Source organism: Heterodontus francisci, chromosome 5 (assembly GCF_036365525.1).
Source record: "Heterodontus francisci isolate sHetFra1 chromosome 5, sHetFra1.hap1, whole genome shotgun sequence".
In the NCBI taxonomy this organism is placed as follows: Eukaryota; Metazoa; Chordata; class Chondrichthyes; order Heterodontiformes; family Heterodontidae; genus Heterodontus; species Heterodontus francisci.
This window is the reverse complement of record NC_090375.1, coordinates 122,346,796-122,374,127: the sequence shown is the minus strand read 5'-3', so window position 1 is coordinate 122,374,127 and position 27,332 is coordinate 122,346,796. Positions and strand designations below refer to the sequence as shown.

Here is a 27,332-nt window from a genome sequence, read left to right as displayed (position 1 = left end):
ACTGCTGCACAAATACACTTGTGTCAAAAGTAGCCATTCCAGTAGTGTAGCTTTACTCTAATGTACAAGAAACCTGGCTTTTTCCTTTTCCCCTTTTCAATTATTATTACCCCGCTTACAACTGTACTTCGTCGGCTTTGCATTATCCCACACCGAGCCCCCAAATATATGTTACGACTAAGGCTGGAGGAGTGCACTGTCTTTCTCTGGTTCCACTTCTCCACGGGTCGCAACATATATTTAAATGTTTTACCCAATTATCAATACGGCCAATCATATACTTTATCTATTTTACTTTCAGAATAAAATCCACCAACCATGTTTCTTTAATAAAATTATTTATTATAAAAACTTATTCAACAAAGATGCAAAGCTTATTAAAACACAGGTTGAAATATGAAAGTTCCCTTCTAAATTAACCCCACACACACACAGGTGAAAGAAAAACTAAATAAGATTTCTCTGCAGAGATCACTTTACAAATAAATACCAACAAAATACTTTGGTCAAATACTTGTTAATTCTTGAAGGGAAAAAAAAGGATAAGATATGGAATGATCTCAGCTGTCCCTTTTAGTCTGGCGTCCCGATTCACATAGATGGCTGTCACTGGGATCTTTTTGAGCAGCTCATTTCAGGCCATGTGAGGATTAGTCTGGCAGGCCTTCCAGGAGAATCACTGCATCAGGGGTTTTAGCTATCACACTGGATTTTCAGGGTTTCTCAAAGAGGTGGAAAAAGGACGGGCTGGTGGTTTCTCTCTTAGCAGGCTTACCCTAACTGACTCAAAACAATATCCAAAAACTCAATTCCTGACCACCATAAATCTTGACACGTCACTTCTCTGTAAACAACTCCCCTCGTCACCAAGGCTCCTGCTGTTTACTTAGCTTGAGACACGTGACTTCCAGTAAGGGCTTGCTTTTACCACGTTCTTCCAGTGACCTCTTTTTAAGAAAAAAACAAAGTTCAGCACCTATGGAATCTCTTCAGTCTTTCAAATGAATCAATTTCCAAATTTTTTTTTAAAAAGCGAGTCCTCAAAAAATATTAAAAATGGAAGCACTTTCATAACATATATTGAATGAAAAACTCTTGCTCGTGTCTTCATCATATTACTTATTCGGAAAAGAGATCATGGTCAAGACAGATCAAAGCCGCTGGAGATGATCTGGAGAAAACTGCTCACAAGTGCACCACCTCGACTCCAGAGGTTACTCATCAAGATTCAGGTGATGTTAGATACAAACCCAGCAGTCAGACGATCCTATCAGACATTCCAAGTAGACTGCCCAACGCTGGGAAGGTACGAGACATACCACTAGATTTCTAGGTGGACGATGTCTGTGCAAGCTTGGAGGATGTCTACAATGTAGATCTCATGTGCTTTGGTCAAAAGAAGATAGAGAAACTCCAGAGGGAGACTTTTCAAGACCCCATACGCTGAGCTCTGTGGCAGATCATTGTACAGGGTTGGCTCAAGACTATTCAGGTGATCCTTACAGATCTGAGAATATACTGGCCATAGCTAGACGAAATTGGAATATCTAATGGAGTACTAGTCAAAGGACACAAGTACTCATTCCGGTGAAACTTCAGTCTGACATACTTGGACAGCTCCACCAGGGCCACATGAGAATGGAGAAGACGAGATGAATTTCTCGCGAGTCAGTGTTCTGGCCAGGCATTACCAAGGACACTGATCAGATAGTGAGGGCTTGTGATGTGTCTAAGGAACACCAAGTCAGGCAGCACAAAGAGCCACATGACATCCTGTCCTCGCCAATGACCAAGCCAGCAACAGACCTATTCACCATGAGCAAGGAAGACGATCTATGAGTGACCACCTATTACTCCAAATTCACAACTGTTTCAAAAACTTCGGGGCACGTCAAGTGCAGCAGTGGACAGCACTGTTAGTGCCATCTTCAGTATCTTCGGTGCTCCGATGGAAATGGTATCAGACAACGGTCCACAATATAGTGGGAAGTCATTTCAGGATATGTGTGGAAAATGGGCTATCAACCATGTTATCATCATCACCCCGGTATCCTTGTTCTAATGGAATGGCTGAGTGCATGGTCAGGACAGTCAAGTTGCTGATCAAAAGGTGCACGGAAAGTTTGCGTTGCTACATTTTTGCACAACTCCATTAGACTCCGGATTGCCATCACAGCAGAGATTCTGTTCGGTCGACCGATGAGAATCACTTTACCAAGCTATCACCTCACTAAGTCGTCCACAATCACAAAGTAGCTATGTCAGAGACAGGACGAAAGGCATGCATGACGTATGTGCAGGTGCTGAATTACCACCACTGGTGATGGATGAGGGCCCTACACCCACAAGAACAGACGTGGATTCCAGCAGAAGTGTTAAAGGTGACGACACCAAAAGGTGTTATACTCAGAAGGAATATATCTCACCTCAGGGGACTCTCTGCCAGCCATGAACAGGGCGACCAACCAGCATTGCATACGTATGTGATTTTCTGATGAAGAGACAACAAGCAACGCACCGAGCACATTGACAACTGAGAACAGTCAGTCCAAACACAATCTTCAGGATGAAAGGACAGATAACCCGAAACAACATTCTCATGTAGTTGTTACAAGGTCTGATTGAGTCACCCGACAGGTACGCTTCCAAACATAGATAACACCTTGAGGAGCAGCATTCCAAGTTTTTGTGTTACAGTTGGATGTTCCAAGTAAACAGTGTTTATCGTTGTAATTTTTTCTATTCCACAAGGGATAGCTATTCATCTAAATATTACTGTTGAACTATAGGGATTCTTTTTTATTTAAGGGAAGGAGGATGTTGTGATAGTACACTGGTTCATATGTTAAGATATTTGATAGAATAATTAAGATCATTTGAATATATGTTTATGCAATATATACTTCACAGGAAGTAATGTAATATCACGTGTTGCAGCCATATTGCTCAGTTAGTGGCACGTGTAAGCAGAAGCACGATGAAGTCTCCCAATAAAGCTCTGCATTCGACCTCTATGCCAGCCTTTCGACTGCGTATTAATTTAAAGCCCCAAATAATACAACAGTATTCCCTGGCATTTAGAAGGTTAAAGGGGTGAGTTGATTGAAGTTTTCAAGATATTAAGGGGAACAAATATGGTAGATAGAAAGAAACTATTTCCACTGGTTAGGGAGTTTACGACAAGGGGGCATAGTCCAAAAATTAGAGCCAAACCTTTCAGGAGTGAAATTAGGTATCAGTTCTACACAGAGTGGTAGAAGTTTGGACTTCTTTTCCACAAATAGTAATTGATGCTCGATCAATTGTTAGATTTTTAACCAAAGACATTAAGGGATATGGGGTAAAGACAGGAATATGGAGTTAGGTCGCAGATGAACCATGACCTCATCAATGGCAAAACAGTCTAAAGGGGGTAAATGGCCTCCTGTTCCTATAATTCCCTGGTGGAAGTAGACTATCTTGGTGATGGAGAGAATATGGGGTTGGAAGCTCAGTTCAAGGTCAAATCGGACACTAAGGTTGCTGGTTCAGCCCCAGACAGTGGCCAGGAAGACATGGAGCTTGTGGCAGAGATCGAAAACAATGGCTTTGGATTTCTCAATATTTAACTGGAGAAAATAGCTGCTCATTCAATCCTGGATGCTGGACAAGCAGCGTGACAAATTAAAGGCAGGAACAGCTTGAGAGAGGTGGTGATGAATAGTACTGGGCGACTGGGTATCAGTGTATTAAAAACAAGAAATGCTGGAATCACTCAGCAGGTCTGGCAGCATCTGTGGAAAGAGAAGCAGAGTTAACGTTTCGGGTCATTGACCCTTTATCAGTGTACTTGTGGAACCTGACATCATGATTTCAGATGATGTTGCCGAGGGGCAGCACGTCGATCTGCCAAGGGCAGATCCATGCGGGACTCCAGAGGAAATGGCACAGGAACAGAACAATAAGCCACTGCTGGTGATTCTCTGGCTACGACTATATAGCTAAGAATGGAACTTGGTAAAGCCAGCCTCAGACAACTCCACAAACGGAGGAGAGGCATCGGTGGAGGATGGTGTGGTCAACTGCATCAAAGGCTGCAGAAAGGCCAAGAAGGGATAGTCTACCATGGTCACGGTCACATAGGATGTCATTTGTAACTCTGATGAGGGCAATTTCAGTCCTGTGACAGGGGCGAAAACCGGATTAGAAGGATTCAAACATGGAATTGTGGGAGCAATGGGCACAGATTTGGGAAGCGACGACCTGTACAAGGGCTTGGAGACAAAATGGACATTGGAGATGGGCTGGTAGTTTACAAGGACAGCGGGATCAAGGTTTGGGGGTTTTTGAGAAGTGGGTGGTGATGATTTGAAGGGGAAGGGAACAGTACCTGAGGAGTAGGAACTGTCAACAATATCAGCTAACATTGGGGCCAGGAAGAAAATTTGTGTGGTCAACAGTTTGGTGGGAATAAGATTGAGCGAACAGGAGGTGGGTCTCATTGACAAGATGAGCTCGGACAAGGCATGAACGGCAACAGGAGAGAAACTAAAGAAAAGTGAGGGTTCAGGCAGTTGAAGGTCATATTCAGTTAGTAAACGACTGCATGCTTGATGTCTGAACTGAACAGAATAGTGAAGATCATTGACCACTTATTTTATCTTACTTCCATTTCATTTGCCCATGCATTATTCTACTAAGCAAAGTAGCTAGGTTGGGCTGCATTAATAATAGAAATATAATACTCAACCAGCGATCAGTAATTCAGGTTAGCCATAGTTTAAGATAGAGAACTACTGTGGGACAAACAACTTACTGTATAGGATTTGGGCAGGCCATCACATGCAGTATGACTCAAAATATGCTTTTATTCTTAGAAAACCTACTGAAACATGAACCATGGAATAACGTATACTTAAAATAGAAATATAACTATTAATATTCAAACAATACTTAAGCATTATGATCTCAAGCTAGAGAAAGGATGGGCTAATATTAAAAAGTTTGTAGTGCTACAAAAACAGAATTCTTCTTTCAATTAGTCAGACTTGGATAACATGCAACAAAACTACTCACAAAATGGTGCATATTGGACCAACTGAACCATTGCATCAAAAGCTATTAAAGAAAACAAAGCCACCACTGAACTAAAAGTAGCTCAGAGAGACCATTTCAAGATTCAGTAACTGAATTACCACACCTAATTAACTCTTTGCCGTAATATGTTATACATGGGGGTCACACAAACCTTTTCGCAATTTTCAGAATTTGACAAATTGTTTTGTTTCACAACAGAAGAGCTTGACAACTAGATTACTAAAATTTCAAGAGTACACTATTGATTTAACTCCAGTCAATACATTTTGTAACAACAATGACTTTCTGCAACTTTTCAAAGCTTACTCTCTTACATGTGCGTATGCTTCAGTTAGGCATGCTTTAAGGAAAAACATGGTGGCATTTTACCCAAATTATGTCTGCAATTTAATTTTTTTTTTCAAACCTAAGTGATCCAAAATACTATCTAGACTGCTCAACATCATAATTGTAACGTTTAACAGCAGCTTGCAGTGGCAGGAAAATTACTTCAGAAAATCAATATCTATATTAAAAATCTTACACCTGAGTACAGTCAATATTTTTCCCTCATTATAAAGTTCTATGTTAATATTTATAATGTAAATTGTATGTATAAACTTCAGAGACAACCTCAGAGACAGCTTTGGTATACAGAAGTGGAAAATTAAGTGATGAAGAATTCTGCTCTGTCCAAATCAGGGTTTCCTGTCTGGTCAGGCAATTCATCGCCAAGGGTTAGGTGGTAATTACATCAACTTGCACTTCAAATATAATTTCACCAAGAGTTTTAAATCTTCTCCTGACAAGTTCCCAATGGTCCAAATTGATATACATGGCAGGCTACACAGTGCCCAAGTCCAGCTTTTTATTGAGCCTATGTGAATTCTTCAATTTCTGACAACAACCAACTTTATAGGTTTAAAATTATAGACAATTTTTGAAAATTAGTACCCAATTGTGCTGTTCCCATCAGGAAGCAAGCTGAAATGGCCCAAACTTCTTTCATGCAGAACTGTTACAGCTGGCTGGATTCAAACTGCAGTTCCAGTGGTAAAACAATAGTGTGCTAAACTAGTGTACCAGTCAGTCCCCCTCTTTTATTTCCCTTTTTAATCAGGAAATGGGATTCTCAGTAATTGCATCTTTATCTGGATCCCTACTGCTAGACAGCAATGCTTCACTTTATACAAGAGACCCCAACAGCAGCAGTAATTTACAAAAAATCCTCAATTTTGTTCACATCTTTGAAATGAACAGTCTCCATAAATTATTTTTTACCGCCAGGTAGGCATTAGTTGTGACAGTCTGTGACAGGAACAAATACAAATTTAATCACATCATTTGGCAAAATACCATTATTAATTCAAACTAGGGCGCTGCAGCTGCAGTTTTATCCATGCCACTGAAGCCCCATGTCTTACACCTCTAGACCAGTCACAAGCATTCTAACCGGCAGTTCAAGATAGCATTAGAAAAAGTTAAAAAGCCAGATTACCTGTCCTTTCCCCTGGCTACTATTGGAGGGTCACAAAAAACAAACAGGAGTCTCAAACCAAAATCTAACAATATTTTGATTTTTTTTGTTTCATATTATGACTAAAACAACACATTTAGCAACAACTGAAGTACATCACAACTGTGGGTACTGGAGACTTCTCATAGCAGAACTATGAAGAAAAATACAAGGCCATGAGTAAAGAAAAGGAAAATCTAATTAAGACAATGCTATATTCTCAAGAACATGCATCCTATAACTACATCCCAAAGGATTGGTAACTGATAGAAAAATCTGTACATTGAAAAAAAATGATCAAATAATCAGCTCTCTTCTCCCCACCCTTGAAAAAAATGGGGATGGAAAGAAGCTTATGTTTCTTTTATGACTTCAACAATATTACCTTTTCGTTTCACGATTGGTATAGACATTCCCTTTTATCAAGTACTTACTCTCTTTTTCCTTGGCACTTCTGAATTAACGGATATATTTTGCTTTTTAGTTTCTACCAGATGCCCACTACTTGCAATTTTCTTCTCTAAAAAAAAGAAAAAGTTTTTGAACAGCTACAAAAGCATTTATCGCTCCGCAGATGATCCCAGTGGATCTTTTAAAGAAGAAAAGAGAGTTCGAGAGGGAGAGGGGTTTCAGAAGGGAATTCCAGAGCTTAGGATCTTGGCAGCTGAAGGCATGGCCACCAATGGTGAAGCCAATTCTAACATTAACATCTAAGTTTCTAAAGGGAAATATGCTTTTAAATATAATGCCTCAACAGTATTGAGGCTTGGCCAGCTGCGCACGTTATATCAACAATTTGCACTTGTATTTCAAACCAAGACCCTGTTCAACATTTAATTTTCTCTCCCTCCTTCAGCGTCCTAGCATTCTACTTCATTTCCAAACTGACAATGAGAGGTGACCTGTGCCCAGACCCTTGTCACTGATAATTGATTTTGGCTGCTAGAACAAAGAGTGGAGGGATGAGGATGGAGGAGGGGATGCAGATGAATATGCTCCAACTTTCTCTCCCACTCGTGGGAGGTGCATAGTCTCTGTTCTCTCTTGCTTCCAGTGGCATGGCAGAAATCAAACTACCAGTGGCATGTTAGAAATCAGGAACTCCCAGCATGGGGAATTGTGGGTACAAAACTGTCTTACATCCAGTTACACAGTGCATTAGCTAATAAAAATACTCAATCAATTCTGATTGCAGCTTAGGTCAGTGAAATTCAACTTTTACTGAGTTAGGCTTGTAGTGTGAAAGAGAAGATCTCCATTTATTCTTTTAAATGACTTAAGCATATGAGAAAATGGGATGAAAGAACAACTCACTTAAAACAATACATCGTATATTACAGCGTAACTTTTATTTAAAAATATCTCAATTAATGTCCATGGATCAGCAGGCAGGTAGTTCAGACTGGGGTTCATAATCTGACAACAACTTGTACTTATACAGTGCCTTTAACATAATAAAACATCCCAAGGTGCTTCACAGGAGCCTTATAAAGCACAATCTGACACAGAGGCACAAATAGAGATATTAGGGCAGACGACCAAAAGCTTGGTCAAAGAGGTAGATTTTAAGGAGCCTTTTAAAGAAGGAAAGAGAGTTCGAAAGACAGACAGGTTTCGGAAGGGAATTCCAGAGTTTAGGATCTTGGCAGCTGAAGGCATGGCCACCAATGGTGAAGCGATTAAAATCAAGGATGCTCAAGAGGCCAGAATATCTGAGGGTTGTAGGGCTGGAGGAGATTTTAGAAATAGGGAGGGGCGAGGCCATGGAGGGATTTGAAAGCAAGGATGATAATTTTGAAAATCAAGGCACCTCTTAACTGGGAGCCAATGTAGGTCACTGAGCACAGGGGTGTTGTGTGTTAGGACTGGGCAGTGGGATTTTGGATATCCTCAAGATAGAAAGTGGGAGGCCAGCCAGGAGGGCACTGGAATCGTCAAGTCCAGAGGCAACAACGGCATGGATGAGGGTTTCAGCAGCAAATGAGCATGAGGTAGGGATGGAGTCAGGTGATGTTGCAGAGGGGGAAACAGGCAGTATTAGTGATGATGAGGATTAGTGGTTGCAGGCTGATCGCAGGGTCAAATATGACACAAAGATTGCAAACAGTCTGATTCAGGCTCAGACAGTTGTCATGAACAGGGCTGGAGTCAGTGGCAAGGGAACAAAATGGCTTAATTTTTCTCAATATTTAGTTGCAAGGAATTTCTGTTCATCCAGTACTGGGTATAGGGCAAGCAGTCTGACAAAAAACATAATGGAGGGGTCGAGAGAGGCAATCAGAGCACTTAACATGCTGCTGAAAATATAAGGCAACACTACTTTTGGTATTTAATTGCTTGAAGTGGGAAAATTTGCAGGGCTATGGGGAAAAAGCAGGGGAGTGGGAAGAAGTGGATAACTCTTTCAGAGCCGCTACAGACACAATGGGTCTAATGGACTTCTTCTGTGCCGTACAGTTCTATACTTAATGCTATCAGCTTTGGCTCAGTAGTAACACTCTCAACACTAAGCAGAGGGCGGCACAGTGGCGCAGTGGTTAGCACCGCAGCCTCACAGCTCCAGCGACCCGGGTTCAATTCTGGGTATTGCCTGTGTGGAGTTTGCAAGTTCTCCCTGTGTCTGCGTGGGTTTTCTCCGGGTGCTCCAGTTTCCTCCCACAAGCCAAAAAACTTGCAGGTTGGTAGGTAAATTGGCCATTATAAATTGCCACTAGTATAGGTAGGTGGTAGGGAAATATAGGGACAGGTGGGGGTGTGGTAGAAATATGGGATTAGTGTAGGATTAGTATAAATGGGTGGTTGATGGTCGGCACAGACTCGGTGGGCCGAAGGGCCTGTTTCAGTGCTGTATCTCTAAACTAAACTAAACTAAACAGAAGGTTGTGATTACAAGTGCCACTTCAGAGGAATAACCTCGGCTAACATTTCAGTACACTACCGAGGAAGTGCTGCACTTTAGGAGATGCCACCATTCGAATGAGATGTTAAACCTCAGGCCTCCATCTGCCCTCTCATGTGGACTAAAAGATCCTCATCACATTTTTCAAATAAGAGGGGAGTTCTCCCTGTGGCCTGGCTAACATTAATTACTCAATCAACACCACCAAAACAAATGATCTGGTCCTCTATCTTACTGATATTTACAGTAAGACCCTGAAGTCATGAAAGTGTGGTATGAATGCAGGCCCCTTTGTTTTTCTTTCTTTACTGATGTTTTGATGTGGGTCACAATCCTAAACATTCTCAGGAATACTTTAACATGTTGGGCCATGGACCCAGACCTGCAATTCTCAATGATCTCCTGACTTCAATCATGCACTGCAGCCAGTTGACAGGAGGCCAGCAAAGAATTTCCCACAGGGAGAGAGGAAAACTATAAATAAAACTGTAAGATCAACAGTTCTATTTTAATAGGTCTCTTATAAGCTGGGATAACCCAGTTTGCTGACAACATTCACATTTTTTTCCAGGAAGCATATAAAGGAGGGAACATACTGATTCTCAGCTCAGTCAATAATGCACAATCAGGCAGGTCAGAAATGTATACCCAGTAGTACATGGAGCAGTAAATCTACTTAGAACTACAGGTGAAGGGAAGATTAGGCAGCCACAACTAGTAGTATGAATGCAGCAAAATAAGTTAATTTCTCCTCCCAGCAGTGCTTACGTCTTGTAGATCTGCAATGTGTACACCATATTTGTTGTTCAGAGTGGAAGGCTGCAACTGGCAATAAAAGTAATTATTATAGGCTTGTATTTGGACTAACAAATGCCAAATATTCATCAGCACATTTTGATATACCTACTTCTCACAGCTGACCTTTTCCTTTTTCCTACAAAATCTTTGACTGCTTCAGGCTTTATTGGTTTCCAGCCTTTATGCTCAACAAAACTGTAAAGCTGTCTTTTGGATCTGCAAGAAAATGCTAAAATTATGAAGTGAAATACAAAGAGTAATACTTACAGTTGTTAACATTTAGACAGCAGTATTCAAAAAATAGGAAAACATCTGTAACTAAAAAGTCTTAACGTTCTAGCAAGTTTTCAGATTTACAAGCCTCTCCGTGAAACTCTGCATTTAACCACTTGGTAAGAGTGATGTGCTGGGGTGTTTGGTGCACATTCACATAATTGATAATCACAAGATAATTGGGATTTTTGTAGTGTGCTAACTGCAAATACAGTCCTATTGGTTAGTGATACTATAAGAATATGGCTGTTTACACCACCTAGTATACAAAAACAAGCAATCTAATAGACAAATATTAAACAAAGCTTAGATTTCTCTAGTTTTATACTAATGGGAAAACAAAATACAAAGACTCCATTTTAATGTTCATTCTCTTTTAAAGCTTGCTTTAAAATCAGGAAGGTTTAAACATTAGAAAAAAACAGCTGTTTGTCTTGTTTGTTGCTGGGTCGAAATCCTGGAACCTTGAGGGAAGTAAACTTACAGGGCTACAGGCTTTGATGCGAGTGAGTGGGACTGACTAGATTGCTCCATGGAGAGCCAGCATGGACTCAATAGGCTGAATGGCCTCCTTCTGTGTCATGAATTATTCTACTCTATGACTCTATATGCAGACAGAAATTTCAAAGCTTTTATTTTTGTCATGGTTAGTTTTTTAATATATATATTTTACTTCTGTCATAATAGTTCCCAAATCCATAAACCACAAAACAAAGAACAGGTCTGAGCTGTACAAGCATAACAAACCTTTGCTTATTTGGCTTGGTGTTATTCAGCTCTTGGTCTGCTTCTCTTGATAAATCTTCACTGCTGGAAACAGAAAAGATGGATTTTTAAAAATGTTTTATTTATTTTATTTTGAGATACAGCACTGAAACAGGCCCACCGAGTCTGTGCCAACCAACAACCACCCATTTACACTGATCCTACATTAACCCCATATTCTCCACCACATCCCCACCATTCTCCTACCTACCTACCTACACGAGGGCCAATTTACCTATCAACCTGCAAGTCTTTGGCTGTGGGAGGAAACCGGAGCACCCGGCAGAAACCCACGCAGACATAGGGAGAACTTGAAAACTCCGCACAGGCAGTACCCACAACTGAACCCGGGTCGCTGGAGCTGTGAGGCTGCGATGCTAACCACTGCATATAGTATATAACACCTTCCAAACAAGTTGCAAAAATACAAGGAGCTGAAGTTACCATTTCAGATGAAAGCAGGGTTTTTCAGCTCAAACTATCTTTATTCATAACTACAGGAGTACAAACCCAACACTTGTTCATAACACTGTTTATAAATAAATGACAAAAAGAGTGCTGCGATGAAAAATGCAATGCACTATTAGAAGTGATGTGTCAGACACCAAATATATTCAGCTAGCTAGCATCTCGGATCACAGGAACTTTAAGCTATTTACATTGGGGAGTGTGTCGGTGGTTGGGTGGGGGGGGGGGGTGGGTGCGGGCAGGCGCACCAGATGTACATCAATTCATCAACTGAAAGATTAAACACAAATTTGGAAGTAGCGAACATTCACTATGGAATGGGAACGTAACAGAGGGGAACAGACTTCATCGCAACTTCTGGTTATAGTGAAGTCTGTGGCCCATCTTTCTGGTTAGAGGCAGCTACAATGAAGAGCAATACAATACAAGGAAGAATAATATGCATCCTCCAGTCAAAGCACTAAGAAATAGAGGCCTCTTCAAATATCTATTAAGGCTGCATCAGGAAAGCCAATAGGAAAAACAGCTGCAAGTTAGAGTCTATTTTATACTCTTGGTAAATTGTCCCAAGATGCTTCACAGGAGCAATTACCAAATAAAGTTTGATAAGCAATGAGTTTCTGGTTCAGCTCTCCTTGTACTGTCAGACCATAACTCCGACATCCTTTGTCTGCCCTCCCTTCCCGATGCTTGGATCATAAAATAGCAATCACATCACTGTGCTGCCAGATCCTAGGTTTCCTCTCCCAGTGGTGGGATCTTTCTCCAGTGCTGGCAGACCTCCAATCATTCTCTGCCCCAGTTGTCATAGACACCAATGTTGCCAAACTCTGGAATTTACCTCCACAATTCTGTCAGGTGCCAAGAATAGTATGAGTCGGTGGAACTCGGGTCAGGCAAGGCCAAGGAAGAAACTAAATGTGATGAGGGTTTTAAAGACAGAGGCAATGGGTGAACGGAGCCTAGCGCAGGACAAGATACATGCAGCAGAGTTTTGGACAAATTGATGTTGATGCACTGTGACAGATGGAAAAGAAGCAAGGGAAGTGTTGACACATATGAGTGTGGAAGTGATGTGGGTTTCAGCAGTAGAGGGACAAAGGCAGGGACAAACAATATTGCGGAGGTGGAAGTAAACAATTTTTATAATGGGAAGGATATGGCCTTTGAAGTGCAGCTTCAATGCTGCAACCTGAGACAGTGGAATCAGTGGCAAGTGAGTAAAGTTTGTGGCAGGGTCTAAACAATGTAACATACACACTGTTGGAATTTGAAAGAAATATCACATTTACACTGGTTCAAGTCTTGATCTAAATGAGCAGAAAGCCCACCATTGAGGTCTGGCAGGAATTGGACACTATAGCAACATAATGAAACTAAGGTTTCATTCTGCTGCACTGCCCTAGTTACTGGCACTATATGGTCATGTAACAAAGATGATTATTGTTTCAGTACCTGATTCAGACAGCAGGTAGCACTGCAGAAACTTGAATAGCAGGTTTCACGTTTTAGTTTGTGTAGACCATTCAGGAGCAGCTGATGATCACATCACATCATTTCTGTGAGATAATTACTGCACCACCCAGTGGCAATAGATATTACAGCAATTAGTACTCCAACATGCAAGAACCAGCACTCCCAAACAAATCACCCTCTTCCTGCAGCTCCCACATTCATTAACCACCCTTCCAATATGACTAAAACATTCCCCTTCCAGTATGACGATAAACCTCCTACCCCAAGCAGAAACATCTTCCTTTTCATTCACCTTTAGATCTTGGACTTTAAAGAGACAAGGGAAAAAATATCACCACACACCTGAATAATCAAAGCAATAAACTTACAATTTGCAAGAAAATGCAGACTTATTCATAAAATTTGAACTCAAAATTATTGCAATGACGCTCTACTAAAAATATAATTTCTATTACTTAATTCTCATCAATCATAACAATAAACATTGCAGCATCTGAATCACTGCAACCAATATCACACTCCCTCTGCCCCCACTCACTCACTCACCCTCTCTGCACGCCCCACTCCCACTCCCTCTCTCTGCACGCCCCACCCCCACTCACCCTCTCTCTCTCAGCATGCCCCACACCCATCCCCTCTCTCCGCACGCCCCACTCCCGCACCCTCTCCCCGCGCTCGCCCCACTCCCGCACCCTCTCTCCGCACGCCTCACTCCCGCACCCTCTCTCCGCACGCCCCACTCCCGCCCCCTCTCTCCGCACGCCCCACTCCCGCCCCCTCTCTCCGCACGCCCCACTCCCGCCCCCACTCCCGCCCCCTCTCTCCGCACGCCCCTCTCCCGCCCACTCTCTCCGCACGCCCCACTCCCGCCCCCTCTCTTCGCACGCCCCACTCCCGCCCCCTCTCTCCGCACGCCCCACTCCCGCCCCCTATCCGCACGCCCCTCTCCCGCCCCCTCTCTCCGCACGCCCCACTCCCGCCCCCTCTCTCCGCACGCCCCACTCCCGCCCCCTCTCTCCGCACGCCCCACTCCCGCCCCCTCTCTCCGCACGCCCCACTCCCGCCCCCTCTCTCCGCACGCCCCACTCCCGCCCCCTCTCTCCGCACGCCCCACTCCCGCCCCCTCTCTCCGCACGCCCCACTCCCGCCCACTCTCTCCGCACGCCCCACTCCCGCCCACTCTCTCCGCACACCCCACTCCCGCCCACTCTTTCTGCACACCCCACATACTCTCTCTCTCTTCGCGCCCCACTCTCACTCTCTCTTTGACCCCAACCACCCTCCCTCGCTGACCCCACCCACGCTCTCTCTCTCGCTCACACCGCCCTCTCTCGCTCACACCGCTCTCTCTCGCTCACACCGCTCTCTCTCGCTCACACCGCTCTCTCTCGCTCACACCGCTCTCGCTTACACCGCCCTCTCTCTCTCTCGCTTACACCGCCCTCCCTTTCTCTCTCTCTCGCTTACACCGCCCTCCCTTTCTCTCTCTCGCTTACACCGCCCTCTCTCTCTCTCTCTCTCGCTTACACCGCCCACTCTCTCTCTCTCGCTTACACCGCCCACTCTCTCTCTCTCGCTTACACCGCCCACTCTCTCTCTCTCGCTTACACCGCCCACTCTCTCTCTCTCGCTTACACCGCCCACTCTCTCTCTCTCGCTTACACCGCCCACTCTCTCTCTCTCGCTTACACCGCCCACTCTCTCTCTCTCGCTTACACCGCCCACTCTCTCTCTCTCGCTTACACCGTCCTCTCTCTCTCGCTTACACCGTCCTCTCTCTCTCGCTTACACCGTCCTCTCTCTCTCGCTTACACCGTCCTCTCTCTCTCGCTTACACCGTCCTCTCTCTCTCGCTTACACCGTCCTCTCTCTCTCGCTTACACCGCCCTCTCTCTCTCGCTTACACCACACCACCCTCTCTCTCTCGCTTACACCACACCACCCTCTCTCTCTCGCTTACACCACACCACCCTCTCTCTCTCGCTTACACCACACCACCCTCTCTCTCTCGCTTACACCACACCACCCTCTCTCTCTCTCTCGCTCACACCACCCTCTCTCTCTCGCTCACACCACCCTCTCTCTCTCGCTCACACCACCCTCTCTCTCTCGCTCACACCACCCTCTCTCTCTCGCTCACACCACCCTCTCTCTCTCTCTCTCTCTCTCGCTCACACCACCCTCTCTCTCTCTCTCTCTCTCGCTCACACCACCCTCTCTCTCTCTCTCTCTCGCTCACACCACCCTCTCTCTCTCTCTCTCTCTCGCTCTCTCTCTCGCTCACACCACCCTCTCTCTCTCTCTCGCTCACACCACCCTCTCTCTCTCTCTCGCTCACACCACCCTCTCTCTCTCGCTCACACCACCCTCTCTCTCTCGCACACTGACCCCACCTACTCTCTCCCTCTCTGCCCCACACCCTCTCTCATTCTCTCTCTCTGCCCCACACCCTCTCTCTCTCTCTGCACCACACCCTCTCTCTCTCTCTGCACCACACCCTCTCTCTCTCTCTGCACCACACCCTCTCTCTCTCTCTGCACCACACCCTCTCTCTCTCTCTCTCTGCACCACACCCTCTCTCTCTCTCTCTCTGCACCACACCCTCTCTCTCTCTCTCTCTCTCTCTCTCTCTGCACCACACCCTCTCTCTCTCTGCACCACACCCTCTCTCTCTCTGCACCACACCCTCTCTCATTCTCTCTCTGCACCACACCCTCTCTCATTCTCTCTCTCTGCCCCACACCCTCTCTCTCTCTCTGCACCACACCCTCTCTCTCTCTCTGCACCACACCCTCTCTCTCTCTGCACCACACCCTCTCTCTCTCTCTGCACTACACCCTCTCTCTCTCTCTCTGCACCACACCCTCTCTCTCTGCACCACACCCTCTCTCTCTCTCTCTGCACCACACCCTCTCTCTCTCTCTCTGCACCACACCCTCTCTCTCTCTGCACCACACCCTCTCTCTCTCTGCACCACACCCTCTCTCTCTCTGCACCACACCCTCTCTCTCTCTGCACCACACCCTCTCTCTCTCTGCCACACACCCTCTCTCTCTCTGCCACACACCCTCTCTCTCTCTGCCACACACCCTCTCTCTCTGCCCCACACCCTCTCTCTCTCTCTCTCTCTGCCCCACACTCTCTCTCTCTCTGCCCCACACCCTCTCTCTCTCTGCCCCACACCCTCTCTCTCTCTCTCTCTCTGCCCCACACTCTCTCTCTCTGCCCCACACCCCCTCTCTCTCTCTCTCTCTGCCCCACACCCCCTCTCTCTCTCTGCCCCACACCCTCTCTCTCTCTCTCTGCCCCACACCCTCTCTCTATCTCTCTCTGCCCCACACCCTCTCATTCTCTCTCTCTGCCCCACACCCTCTCATTCTCTCTGCCCCACACCCTCTCTCTCTCTCTCTCTCTCTGCCCCACACCCTCTCATTCTCTCTCTCTGCCCCACACCCTCTCATTCTCTCTCTCTGCCCCACATCCTCTCTCTCTCTCTGCCCCACATCCTCTCTCTCTCTCTGCCCCACATCCTCTCTCTCTCTCTGCCCCACATCCCCTCTCTCTCTCTGCCCCCACATCCCCACATAGCCATGAGAGATAAGGGGCAAACCAATATAATTATTGATTGATGTCCTGTTTCAAGTACCAAATGAGTTGCAACATTGGTTGTTAATTAACAACCATCGCCCATACGCCAAATACTTAATATTCAACTGTCAGCAGCTCCTTTCCCCACCCTACTTGCGCTTTGCAGGGCATCCCAAATGATGAGGGAGACTGATATAATACATACACAGAAAGAGAAAGGAAGGGGAAAGGGCAGATGGAAGGAAAAGAAAGGGAGAGAATTAGAAGAGGACAAAGAGATAAAAATACATACTAACATGAAGAAAATGACAAAGACAAGAGCAAGAATTACTTTGAGCAACCAAATCACAGGAGATCCGATAGAAAAAGACTTTTGCCTCATGCACGTTTTCTATTTGTCACACATACTTTGTGTTGTCACACTTACATAGAATTACAACATAGAACAAGTTTGTGTTGGCATTTATCCTCCATATGAGTAGTCCTAATCACATGTGCCTGGTCTGTTCCCTATCCCTTTATTCCCTTTTCCTTCAACTACTGATCAAACTTATCCCTGAAAGTTGACTTGGCCTCTGTTTCAATCACTAACTTTGGTGGTGTGATCTACAATCATTCAACCCTTTGTATAAAGATGTTTCTATTGTTCTCTGTCCTAAATCCTTTGCATTTAATCTTACATCTACATCCTTTCATTTTAGACTCCTCATTCACTTTGTTAATTGGCTCAAAATAAAACAGCAGCAAATCAAAACTGGTTAAGTAGAAACACACAAATTAAAAGAACGCAGACCATTGCACTTCTTTCCCCAGAGCTCCCAGGACCTTTCTCCACACTGCTCCATTCAGCCCTCACCCTCTCCATTTTCTCAACAATACTACTTGTCATAAAATCTCTGCCTCACCATGAGTTATGCAAAATCTGTACATTTACACATACACTACAGAATCACAGAATAATACAGTACAGAAGAGACCCTTCGGCCCATCGAGTCTGCACCAATGCATTAAAACACCTGACCTGTCTACCTAATCCCATTTGCCAGCACTTGGCCCATAGCCTTGAATGTTATGACGTGCCAAGTGCTCATCCAGGTACTTTTTAAAGGATGTGAGGCAACCGGCACCTACCACCCTCCCAGGCAGGGCATTCCAGACCGTCACCACCCTCTGGGTAAGAAAGTTCTTCCTCAAGTCCCCCTTAAACCTCCCACCCCTCACCTTAAACTTGTGACCCCTCGTAACTGACCCTTCAACTAAAGGGAACAGCTGCTCCCTATCCACCCTGTCCATGCCCCTCATAATCTTGTACACCTCGATCAGGTCACTCCTCAGTCTTCTCTGCTCCAGCGAAAACACAAGCCTATCCAACCTCTCTTCATAGCTTAAATGTTCCATCCCAGGCAACATCCTGGTGAATCGCCTCTGCACCCCCTCCAATGCAATCACATCCTTCCTATAATGTGGTGACCAGAATTGCACACAGTACTCCAGCTGTGGCCTTACCAAGGTTCTGTACAACTCCAACATGACCTCCCTGCTTTTGGAATCTATGCCTCGATTGATAAAGGCAAGTGTCCCATATGCCTTTTTCACCACCCTATTAACCTGCCCTTCTGCCTTCAGAGATCTACGGACAAACACGCCAAGGTCCCTTTGTTTCTCGGAACTTCCCAGTGTCAGGCCATTCATTGAATACCTCCGTGTCACATTACTCCTTCCAAAGTGTCTCACCTCACACTTTTCAGCGTTAAATTCCATCTGCCACTTTTCTGCCCGTTTGACCATCCCGTCTGTATCTTCCTGTAACCTAAGACACTCCACCTCACTGTTAACCACTCGGCCAATCTTTGTGTCATCCGCGAACTTACTGATCCTACCCCCCACATAGTCATCTATGTCGTTTATATAAATGACAAACGATAGGGGACCCAGCACAGATCCCTGTGGTACGCCACTGGACACTGGCTTCCAGTCACTAAAACAGCCGTCTGTCATCACTCTGTCTCCTACAGCTAAGCCAATTTTGAATCCACCTTATCAAGTCACCTCGTATCCCATGTGCATTTGCTTCTCCCATGTGGGACCTTGTCAAAGGCTTTGCTGAAATCCATATAAACTACATCAACTGCATTACCCCCATCGACACACCTGGTCACACGCTCAAAAAATTCAATCAAATTTGTTAGGCGTGACCTCCCTCTGACAAAGCTATGCCTAATCAAATTTTGCCTCTCCAATTGGAGATAGATTCTCTCCTTCAGAATTTTCTCCAATAGTTTCCCTACCACTGACGTGAGACTCACTGGTCTATAGTTCCCTGGCTTATCTCTACAACCTTTCTTAAATAGTGGGAACACATTACCTGTTCTCCAGTCCTCTGGCACCTCCCCCGTGGCCAGAGAGGAATTAAAAATTAGGGTCAGAGCCCCTGCAATCTCCACCCTCGCCTCCCACAGCAGCCTGGGACACAAATCATCCGGACCTGGAGATTTGTCCACTTTTAAGCCTTCCAAAACCTCCAATACCTTGTCACTCCCTATGACAATTTGCTCAAGAACCTCACAGTCTCTCTCTCTCTGAGTTCCGTATCTACATCCTCATTCTCTTGGGTGAAGACAGATGTGAAGTATTCATTCAACACCCTACCAATGTCCTCTGGCACCACCCACAAATTTCCCCCTTGGTTCCTAATGGGTCCTACTCTTTCCCTGGTTATCCTCTTCCCATTGATATACTTATAGAATATCTTGGGATTTTCCCTACTTTTACCAGCCAGAGCTTTCTCATATCCCCGCTTTGCTTTCCTAATTGCTTTATATATTTAATTTATCTTTGAACGAGTTTCAAAATGGAAGCGGTCTTGCCCCAATGGGTACAAAATGGAGGATTGGTGGCAGGCATCTGAAAAATGCCAGCCAGGATCTTGAATTCACAGATCAATACAAAAGGCAGAGGAATTAGGGATGGAATTCAAAAGGTGGACCTGGCAGGGTAAAGAGAGGGAAATTCCCAAGACACTGGAGTCAGGTTAATGCAACTAAGCCTCATGAACGCATTAATCAGTATGCGATGTCTGGATGAGGTGTAAACATTTGCTCAAGTGACTATGTTCAACAACAAACAACTTGCATTTGTGTACGATTTTCAACATAGATAAAACATGCCAAGTTGGTTTGAGAAAAAAATGGATACCAAGTCCAAGCAGGAGGTATTAGGAGGGGTGTCCCAAAGCAGTGTTAAAGATGCAAAGCGGAGGTGACAATGCGGAGGGTTTAGGGAAATAATTCTAGAGATGGGTCTAGTAGGGCAAAGGGAGGGGGATACTCAAGATGGAGTCAGAGGAAGTGTGTGTTTGGGAGAAGGATGGAAATTAGAGATTAGTGTGTTGAACCCATGGTGGGATTTAAGTGGCAGAATGAGAATTTTAAATTTGAGGCCCTAGGGCACCAGGAGGCAATGCAGGTTAGCGAGGACAGGGGTGATAAATGAGAGAATTATTGGAGGTTGCATACATGGAGCAGAGTTTTGGATGAGTTGAAGTTTATGGAGGTCAACCACTACAGCAATGGAATTATCGACGCTGAAACTTACACAGGTGTGTATCAGCATTCCAATGCCAAATATGACTGTGGTAGGAGTGGAGGTGAGCAAAATTAGATGTGGAATTAGGTGGTCTTTGTGTTGCACGTGACATGGAGTTGGAAGCTCAGCTTAGCATTAAATAGGATGCTAAAGTTGAAAACAGTCTGGTTTACAGCAGCTTGCACTTAGTCATTTATGGTACGGATGGATGCCATTTAGCCCATCGAGTCCATGCTGGCTCTCCATCGAGCAATCTAGTCAGTCCCATTTCCCCCATAGCCTTACCTAACCCTATATAACCCCGTTGGACCAACTTACGTAGCATCTTTAACATAGTGAATCGCCCAGCCGAAGACAGTATCAATATGCAGGGTGGAGCCAGTGACAAGTGTACAGAATTTGTGGTTGGGCTGCAGTTGATAGTATTAGTCTTCCCAATGCTCAGCTGGAGGAAAACCTTGGCTCATTCAAGACTAGATACTGGACAAGAGGTTTGACAGTGCAAAGATAATGAAGGGGCAAAGTGAGATGGAGGAGAGGTTGTGCTGGCTCTGTGCCTTTAGATGAGTTGCTAAGGGTCAGCATGTAGATGAGGACGAGGGGGCCAAGGCTGAATCCTTGGGCACCCAAGGTGATTCAGCAGAGGTGGAAACAGAAGCCATTGTTACAGATGATCTGGTTATGATCAAATAGATAAAAATGGAACCAAACAAAGGCTGTTCCACTGAGTTGGAAAATGGAGAAGTGTTTGAAGGGGATGGTGTGGTCAACTGTGTCAAAGGCTACAGCCAGATAATGCACCATAGTCACAGTCACAGAGAATGTCATTTGTAGCTCTGGTTAGTTAGGGCTGTTTCAGTGAGGGAAGGATGAAAACTGGCTTGGAGGGATTCAATCTGGAGTTGCGGGATAATGGGCAGAGATATGGGAGGTGACAGCATGTTTAAAAGAGTGGCGAGGAAGGAAGAGATGAGGCAGTAGCTGGCAAGGACAAAGGGGTTCAGGCAGTTTCTTTCTAAGGGAAGGTGATGACGACAGCAGTTTATGACAGTGAGGCAAGACTCACTGATGAGGCACCTATGTTACCATCTTCAAAGAGCTAGTTAAAAGATTCTGAAAGGATTCTAAAAATGTCAACACTTATTTTCATACTAGTTTGAAATAGTATGCCTGTTAAGTATTTATGGCTGCTTGATTTTGTGCCATATCACTTTGTGGCCTATTTTATAATTTATCCTCTAACTTTCTGTATTAATTTGGATAACCCAAGGCTCCATTCTTTTTTCCAGTATCTTCTGCATCTATATCAATGGCTACCTCCACTCACATTCAATCCTCTTTCTCTTCCTCTTGTTAATTATTCAATTTTTATATAATCTAGTTTCGCTTCATCACGTGTAAGGCAAAGAAAATTGTTTTTTTAAAAACCATATCAAGGCAGTTTGTTCATGTACCTCAAACCCAAAATGCCAATTTTACCTTTGATGGCCCCACCTTTCATCCATTAACATAGATAGGCTGCAGAGCTGGGCTGACAGATGGCAAATGGAGTTTAATGCGGAAAAGTGCGAGGTGATTCACTTTGGAAGGAGTAACAGGAATGCAGAGTACTGGGCTAATGGGAAGATTCTTGGTAGTGTAGATGAACAGAGAGATCTTGGTGTCCAGGTGCATAAATCCCTGAAGGTTGCTACCCAGGTTAATAGGGCTGTTAAGAAGGCATATGGTGTGTTAGCTTTTATTAGTAGGGGGATCGGGTTTCGGAGCCACGAGGTCATGCTGCAGCTGTACAAAACTCTGGTGAGACCGCACCTGGAGTATTGCGTGCAGTTCTGGTCACCGCATTATAGGAAGGATGTGGAAGCTATGGAAAAGGTGCAGAGGAGATTTACTAGGATGTTGCCTGGTATGGAGGGAAGGTCTTACGAGGAAAGGCTGAGGGACTTGAGGTTGTTTTCATTGGAGAGAAGGAGGAGGAGAGGTGACTTAGTAGAGACATATAAGATAATCAGAGGGTTAGATAGGGTGGATAGTGAGAGTCTTTTTCCTCGGATGGTGATGGCAAACACGAGGGGACATAGCTTTAAGTTGAGGGGTGATAGATATAGGACAGATGTCAGAGGTAGTTTCTTTACTCAGAGAGTAGTAGGGGCGTGGAACACCCTGCCTGCAACAGTAGTAGACTCGCCAACTTTAAGGGCATTTAAGTGGTCATTGGATAGACATATGGATGAAAATGGAATAGTGTAGGTCAGATGGTTTCACAGGTCGGCGCAACATCGAGGGCCGAAGGGCCTGTACTGCGCTGTAATGTTCTAATTCTAATTCAACAATTCAAAAAGCACCACAGCATTTTTCATCCCATCCAAAAGATGTTTTTATTTTGCAGATGGTGACACAAACATCAAAAATTCAAAACAGATTACCTACTTAACTTAAAGTATAGCTTGCTCTTCACCTTTCAAAATACATATGCTTCATCAGTACCTAGCACTCTTACCATTTTCCATGCTGGTGTTCATAATTACTCTCATCTCCAGAACTGTCCAGGTTTGTATCTCTTTTCTTTTTAGACTGCACCACTTTGGTTGCTGCCTGAAAACAAAAGATAGCTAGCTACATTACCAGTCATTCTAGCTTGGTTAAATGTGGCTGCAATGGACATGGGTTCCATCCTGTACTATTTCAGGAAATATTTAAATATTTTACATTTTCCTCAAAAACATTTTTTTTTAAAAAAAGGATCTCAGCTATTGCTTGACATTTACTTTTAAAGACAATTCAAACACAAATCCTGCTCTGTTCTAAAAAGAAAATCAGAACATATGACATGGCTCGCTTGTTTTGCTTAAAAAAATGCATTTTCAACGTGCCAGTGAACAACTTATCAGTAGCAAGTTTCCAGCTGGTAATGAACATGTTTAAATTTCTTAGAGACTGAAGACCTCCTGCTTCTAAAAATAAAGGACACTTGGCTCTTATAATTCAATACATTATTTTCCTATACACAGATGAGTTAGGTGGTATTCATGACAATGCAAGGCCTTGGTAGTCACTAATCATGGAAACTTGAGAGTCAGGGAAATCTTCAGGCTGTAGCTAGTAAATTATTCAAATCACTCACCATAATTTGCGAAAATATATTAAATTCCAAGTGAGGCCCAGCCAGCAAAGAAAACTGATGCTTACTTTTATCTTGGCTTGATAAAGGAGGAGGAAGTAGGAAGTATGCAAAACAGGGCGAAAACGGAGGACCAACATAGAATAGTTAACATATTAAGTGATTACTTCCTCTATATACTTATTAGGGAAGATATGACCAATATGCCCTCTAAATATAAACAATATTCCAAGCAGAATTAATGACTTATTAAAAAAGACAAGATAATGGAGTTCGAAATAAATAAATGCCCAAGAATGGACAATATTTATTCCAATGTCCTGAAAGAGTTTTGGGGGGGAGGAAATGGGGGTGAGATTTGTGAGGTGTTGATAGTCATTATGAGGTAGTTGAATACTGGTGAGGGCCAAACAGGTTAAAGTTCAACTTGAAATTGTGACAATTCAAAGTGAAATGCAAGATTGGATGAGAAACTGATGATCAAGAAATAGCATGTACTTGCTAGAGGAGATGCCAAGCAATTTTGTATTGAGCCCTTAGGTTTCCCTCTTCATCAACATCCTTCAGTATCTCACCACTGAGTGTATATCCCATTCCTTGTTTTGCTTTCCAAAATGCATTACCTCATTTAAATACATAAAACTGCACTTGCCACCTGCCTACCTATTCTGCTAACATTCACTATAAAAGCTGTTAACTGTAAATTTATTTAATGTTAACCTGATATCAAGAATAATTAACCAGGTGTTAACATCTTTCATTTTTAAGAGTAAAATGTAATTAGGACTTTATGTTCTAGACTCTCATAAAGATAGTCTTCAACTATTTCAACTGAATTTTATGAGCTGTGAGGCAAAAGGAAGGAGCAATCAGCTGGATGATGCAAGTAGCACTTACTTGAATGAGGAAGTTTGACTTTTTTTCACTTAGCATTCTGTTTGCAAGACACTCAGCACTGTCCACTAATCGTTTGTTACTGAAGTTGTTAAGGAATTTATGGCACGGATCTTTCTTGCTGATAACCAAGGATAGCTTCCTTTTTAAAGGCTAGAAAACGTAATAAAGAAAGCCAAGAAAAATGATCAGTAAAACATCGAGATTAAATAACTTTGCCTCAGAAATCATTAAAACCAAACTACTGTATGTGATGCTCAACAGAAAATCTGTTGCAAAAACAGGAGGTTTATTGTGATAGCTTTAAATACAAGCGATCTGAATCCCCATACCTGGTCTGATTCAGAGGCTACATTTTCTTGAAATTGCCGTTCTAGAACTTCAGAAGCTTTCTTGAAATCTCCTTTTTCTATACAGACTGCTACACTCTAGAAAACAAAAGTAACAGGAAAACTTTAAAAATGATTTTAATAAAAGCACAAGACTTCCTGAGATCCCTCACCAGTATCCAGATGTGCCTGTGCCTCAACTTAAAGATACGTTTATTTACATCCCACGATAAGACTGGTAAACCAGAAAGGACCATTTGATGGAATACAAAACTTTGACATTTCTGTACCGTTTTTATTGTTACTTATCAATAGTTTTTCTTCACCACTTCTGTTGCTAAAATGCTAACCAACAGAACACTTATAGTGAGCCCTCTTTGTTGATCCTTCCTCAGCAGAGTTGTGTACTCCCAACAATGGGAAGTTTTGAGAGCCCTGCCCATACAAATCCTAAGCAAAGGTGAGATACCACCAACTCGCACAGTCCTCAGCAGTGTTAAAAACACTAAAAAACACAAAATCCTTAGAAAAGTTAAAATCACTTCCAAGACTGTGTCCTACAAACACCCTCAGACAAGTGCCAACAAACTGGGCTTTTTTTTTTTGAAAGGAGCTCGAGACATCCATAGAAATTTCTATAATAAATGTTGAACTGTTTTCTATCTAAAGTTCCTCCTATGATTCTTCATTTTCAACAGGAATACCCTTGTCACTATTAAAAATCCTTTCATTTTTATTTGCCTCCATCTTTGCACCTATTCTCATGTGGGTAAGATTGGCAAACAACGTCAACTGCCTCCATTCACCATACACTTTTTTTGAGGATTTTTTTTAAAAAATCACAATTTTCTTAACTTGTTCCCATTTCCTCAGCTACTGTAAAGGAAGGTGGTGACATTTCACAGGCTCCTTCCAATGCCACTGGAAGCCAACTTTCAGGAAGCATACAATAGCAGCATGAGGATTAATTCTAACAGATTATTCCCTCTCATAACAGTACACAATGTGGGAATTTGGAAGTGGTGGGGGGGGGGGGGATTGAATGTGTCATGGAACAGCACATAGATGATCCACCTGTCTACCCATCAACATAAAATGTTTTATATCTGCAGTGAACATCTGTAAATGTTATTCTTCCGCAATGGTTAAGTGTGCAGTGTTTTTTTCAGTCTTCCATGAAAATGGCTACAGAGGAAAACCAGGGGAGTGGGACTAGCTGAGTAACATTTACAGAGAGCCGGCATGGACTTAATGGGCCGAATGGCCTTCTTCTGTGCTGTAACCATTCTATGATTCTATAAAACAAATAAAAACCTTTTATATAGCAGCTTATCCCATTTTTGGGACACTCTAAGTATTTTGCAACCAATTAATTACTTTTGAAGTGCAGTTACTGTTAAGTAACCAATCCAAACAGCCATTTGTGCACAGCAAATGAGTTGATCGGCCAGTTAATGTTGCCCAAAATACTGTGGAAACTCCTTGCTTTATTCCAGTGCCATGGGATCTTATGCATCCACCTGCAGCTACAGGCAGGACTTCAGCCTAACGCCTTGTCTGAATGACAGCATTTCCAATAATGTAGCAAAATTTCTTTTTGCAAAAATACCTAATACCTCTAAAAAGTAATATTTTAAAATTTATCACATAATAAAACATTAAAAAAATCAATGTACCCATTCCATCTTCAAAATTGTTCCAATTCCTCCTTTCCACATAGATCCTGATACGACAGCCTGACTCTGATAGCAAATAACTTTCCCATCTATGCCACTGTACTGTGTGTCCTGGTCCATCTGAGCCTTAATCTCCTGTGCATTGATAATAACAGATGCACAATGTACAGCACAAGTATGATGGTGCACAACCATTTTTCCAGCAGTGGTCTCAAGCTCCAGATTTGCTGCTTCCTCTTTCCCCTTTAGCAATGATAGCCTGCATTGAGAATGGTTAATATTACCTGATCAAGGAAGTGATACACATTATGTTAAAGATGAACAGCCCCACATGGCTGGGGATGAGCATTAATTGGAGGCTGTAAGTAAGTACTGATTTTTTTTTTACCCCAGAGAATTAACCAGTGTGCCAGGAAGCATAGAAGCTTCTTTGGTTCACTGATACCAATAAACAGAATCAAATGAGGCTGGAGACAGCTAACAGGTAAAATAGTCTGAGAATTAATAAGGAAGCAAGCTGGAGTGAAAGTGTATGAGATGTATACAGAGTAGAAGATAAGTTGGAGTGAAAGCGTATGAGATGCATAGAGTAGAAGATAAACAGAACAAGGAAATAAAGGGAGACAGCATTCGAGGCAATCAGATGACAAGAAAAATTGAGAGGTACACATACAGACACAGTGGGCTGATGTCGGAGGTCATGGTGGGGGGGGCTGGAAAATGCCTCCGGCAGAGGCCCACTACGGCCTCGATGCCGGGTGGCCCGGCCTGGTATTGCTGGCAGCAGAAAGGTCTCATAGCAGCCTCCACCCCCGCCGCTCGACGATGGAACATCCATTAACATATTTTTAAAAATTTATGACCTTTCTGCTCCCGCCATCCATCCCGG

The 27,332-nt window shown here is 43.6% G+C and overlaps 1 protein-coding gene across 5 annotated transcripts in view; it reads right to left on the bottom strand.

Moving 5' to 3' along the window:
* terf1 (telomeric repeat binding factor (NIMA-interacting) 1) overlaps nt 1–27,332 on the bottom strand; it is a 62,114-nt gene that overhangs the window by 13,743 nt on the left and 21,039 nt on the right. The window contains exons 4-11 of one of the 5 annotated variants that reach the window (XM_068032016.1): nt 26,444–26,578; nt 24,771–24,866; nt 24,442–24,591; nt 22,924–23,018; nt 11,289–11,351; nt 10,378–10,484; nt 10,239–10,295; nt 7,006–7,091 (exon numbers count right to left, since the gene is read on the bottom strand). In XM_068032016.1, coding sequence (XP_067888117.1) covers nt 7,006–7,091; nt 10,239–10,295; nt 10,378–10,484; nt 11,289–11,351; nt 22,924–23,018; nt 24,442–24,591; nt 24,771–24,866; nt 26,444–26,578 — 789 coding nt within the window. The remainder of the gene's footprint in view (nt 1–7,005; nt 7,092–10,238; nt 10,296–10,377; nt 10,485–11,288; nt 11,352–22,923; nt 23,019–24,441; nt 24,592–24,770; nt 24,867–26,443; nt 26,579–27,332) is intronic. The other 4 variants (XM_068032017.1, XM_068032018.1, XM_068032019.1 and 1 more) reach the window with 4 other exon arrangements.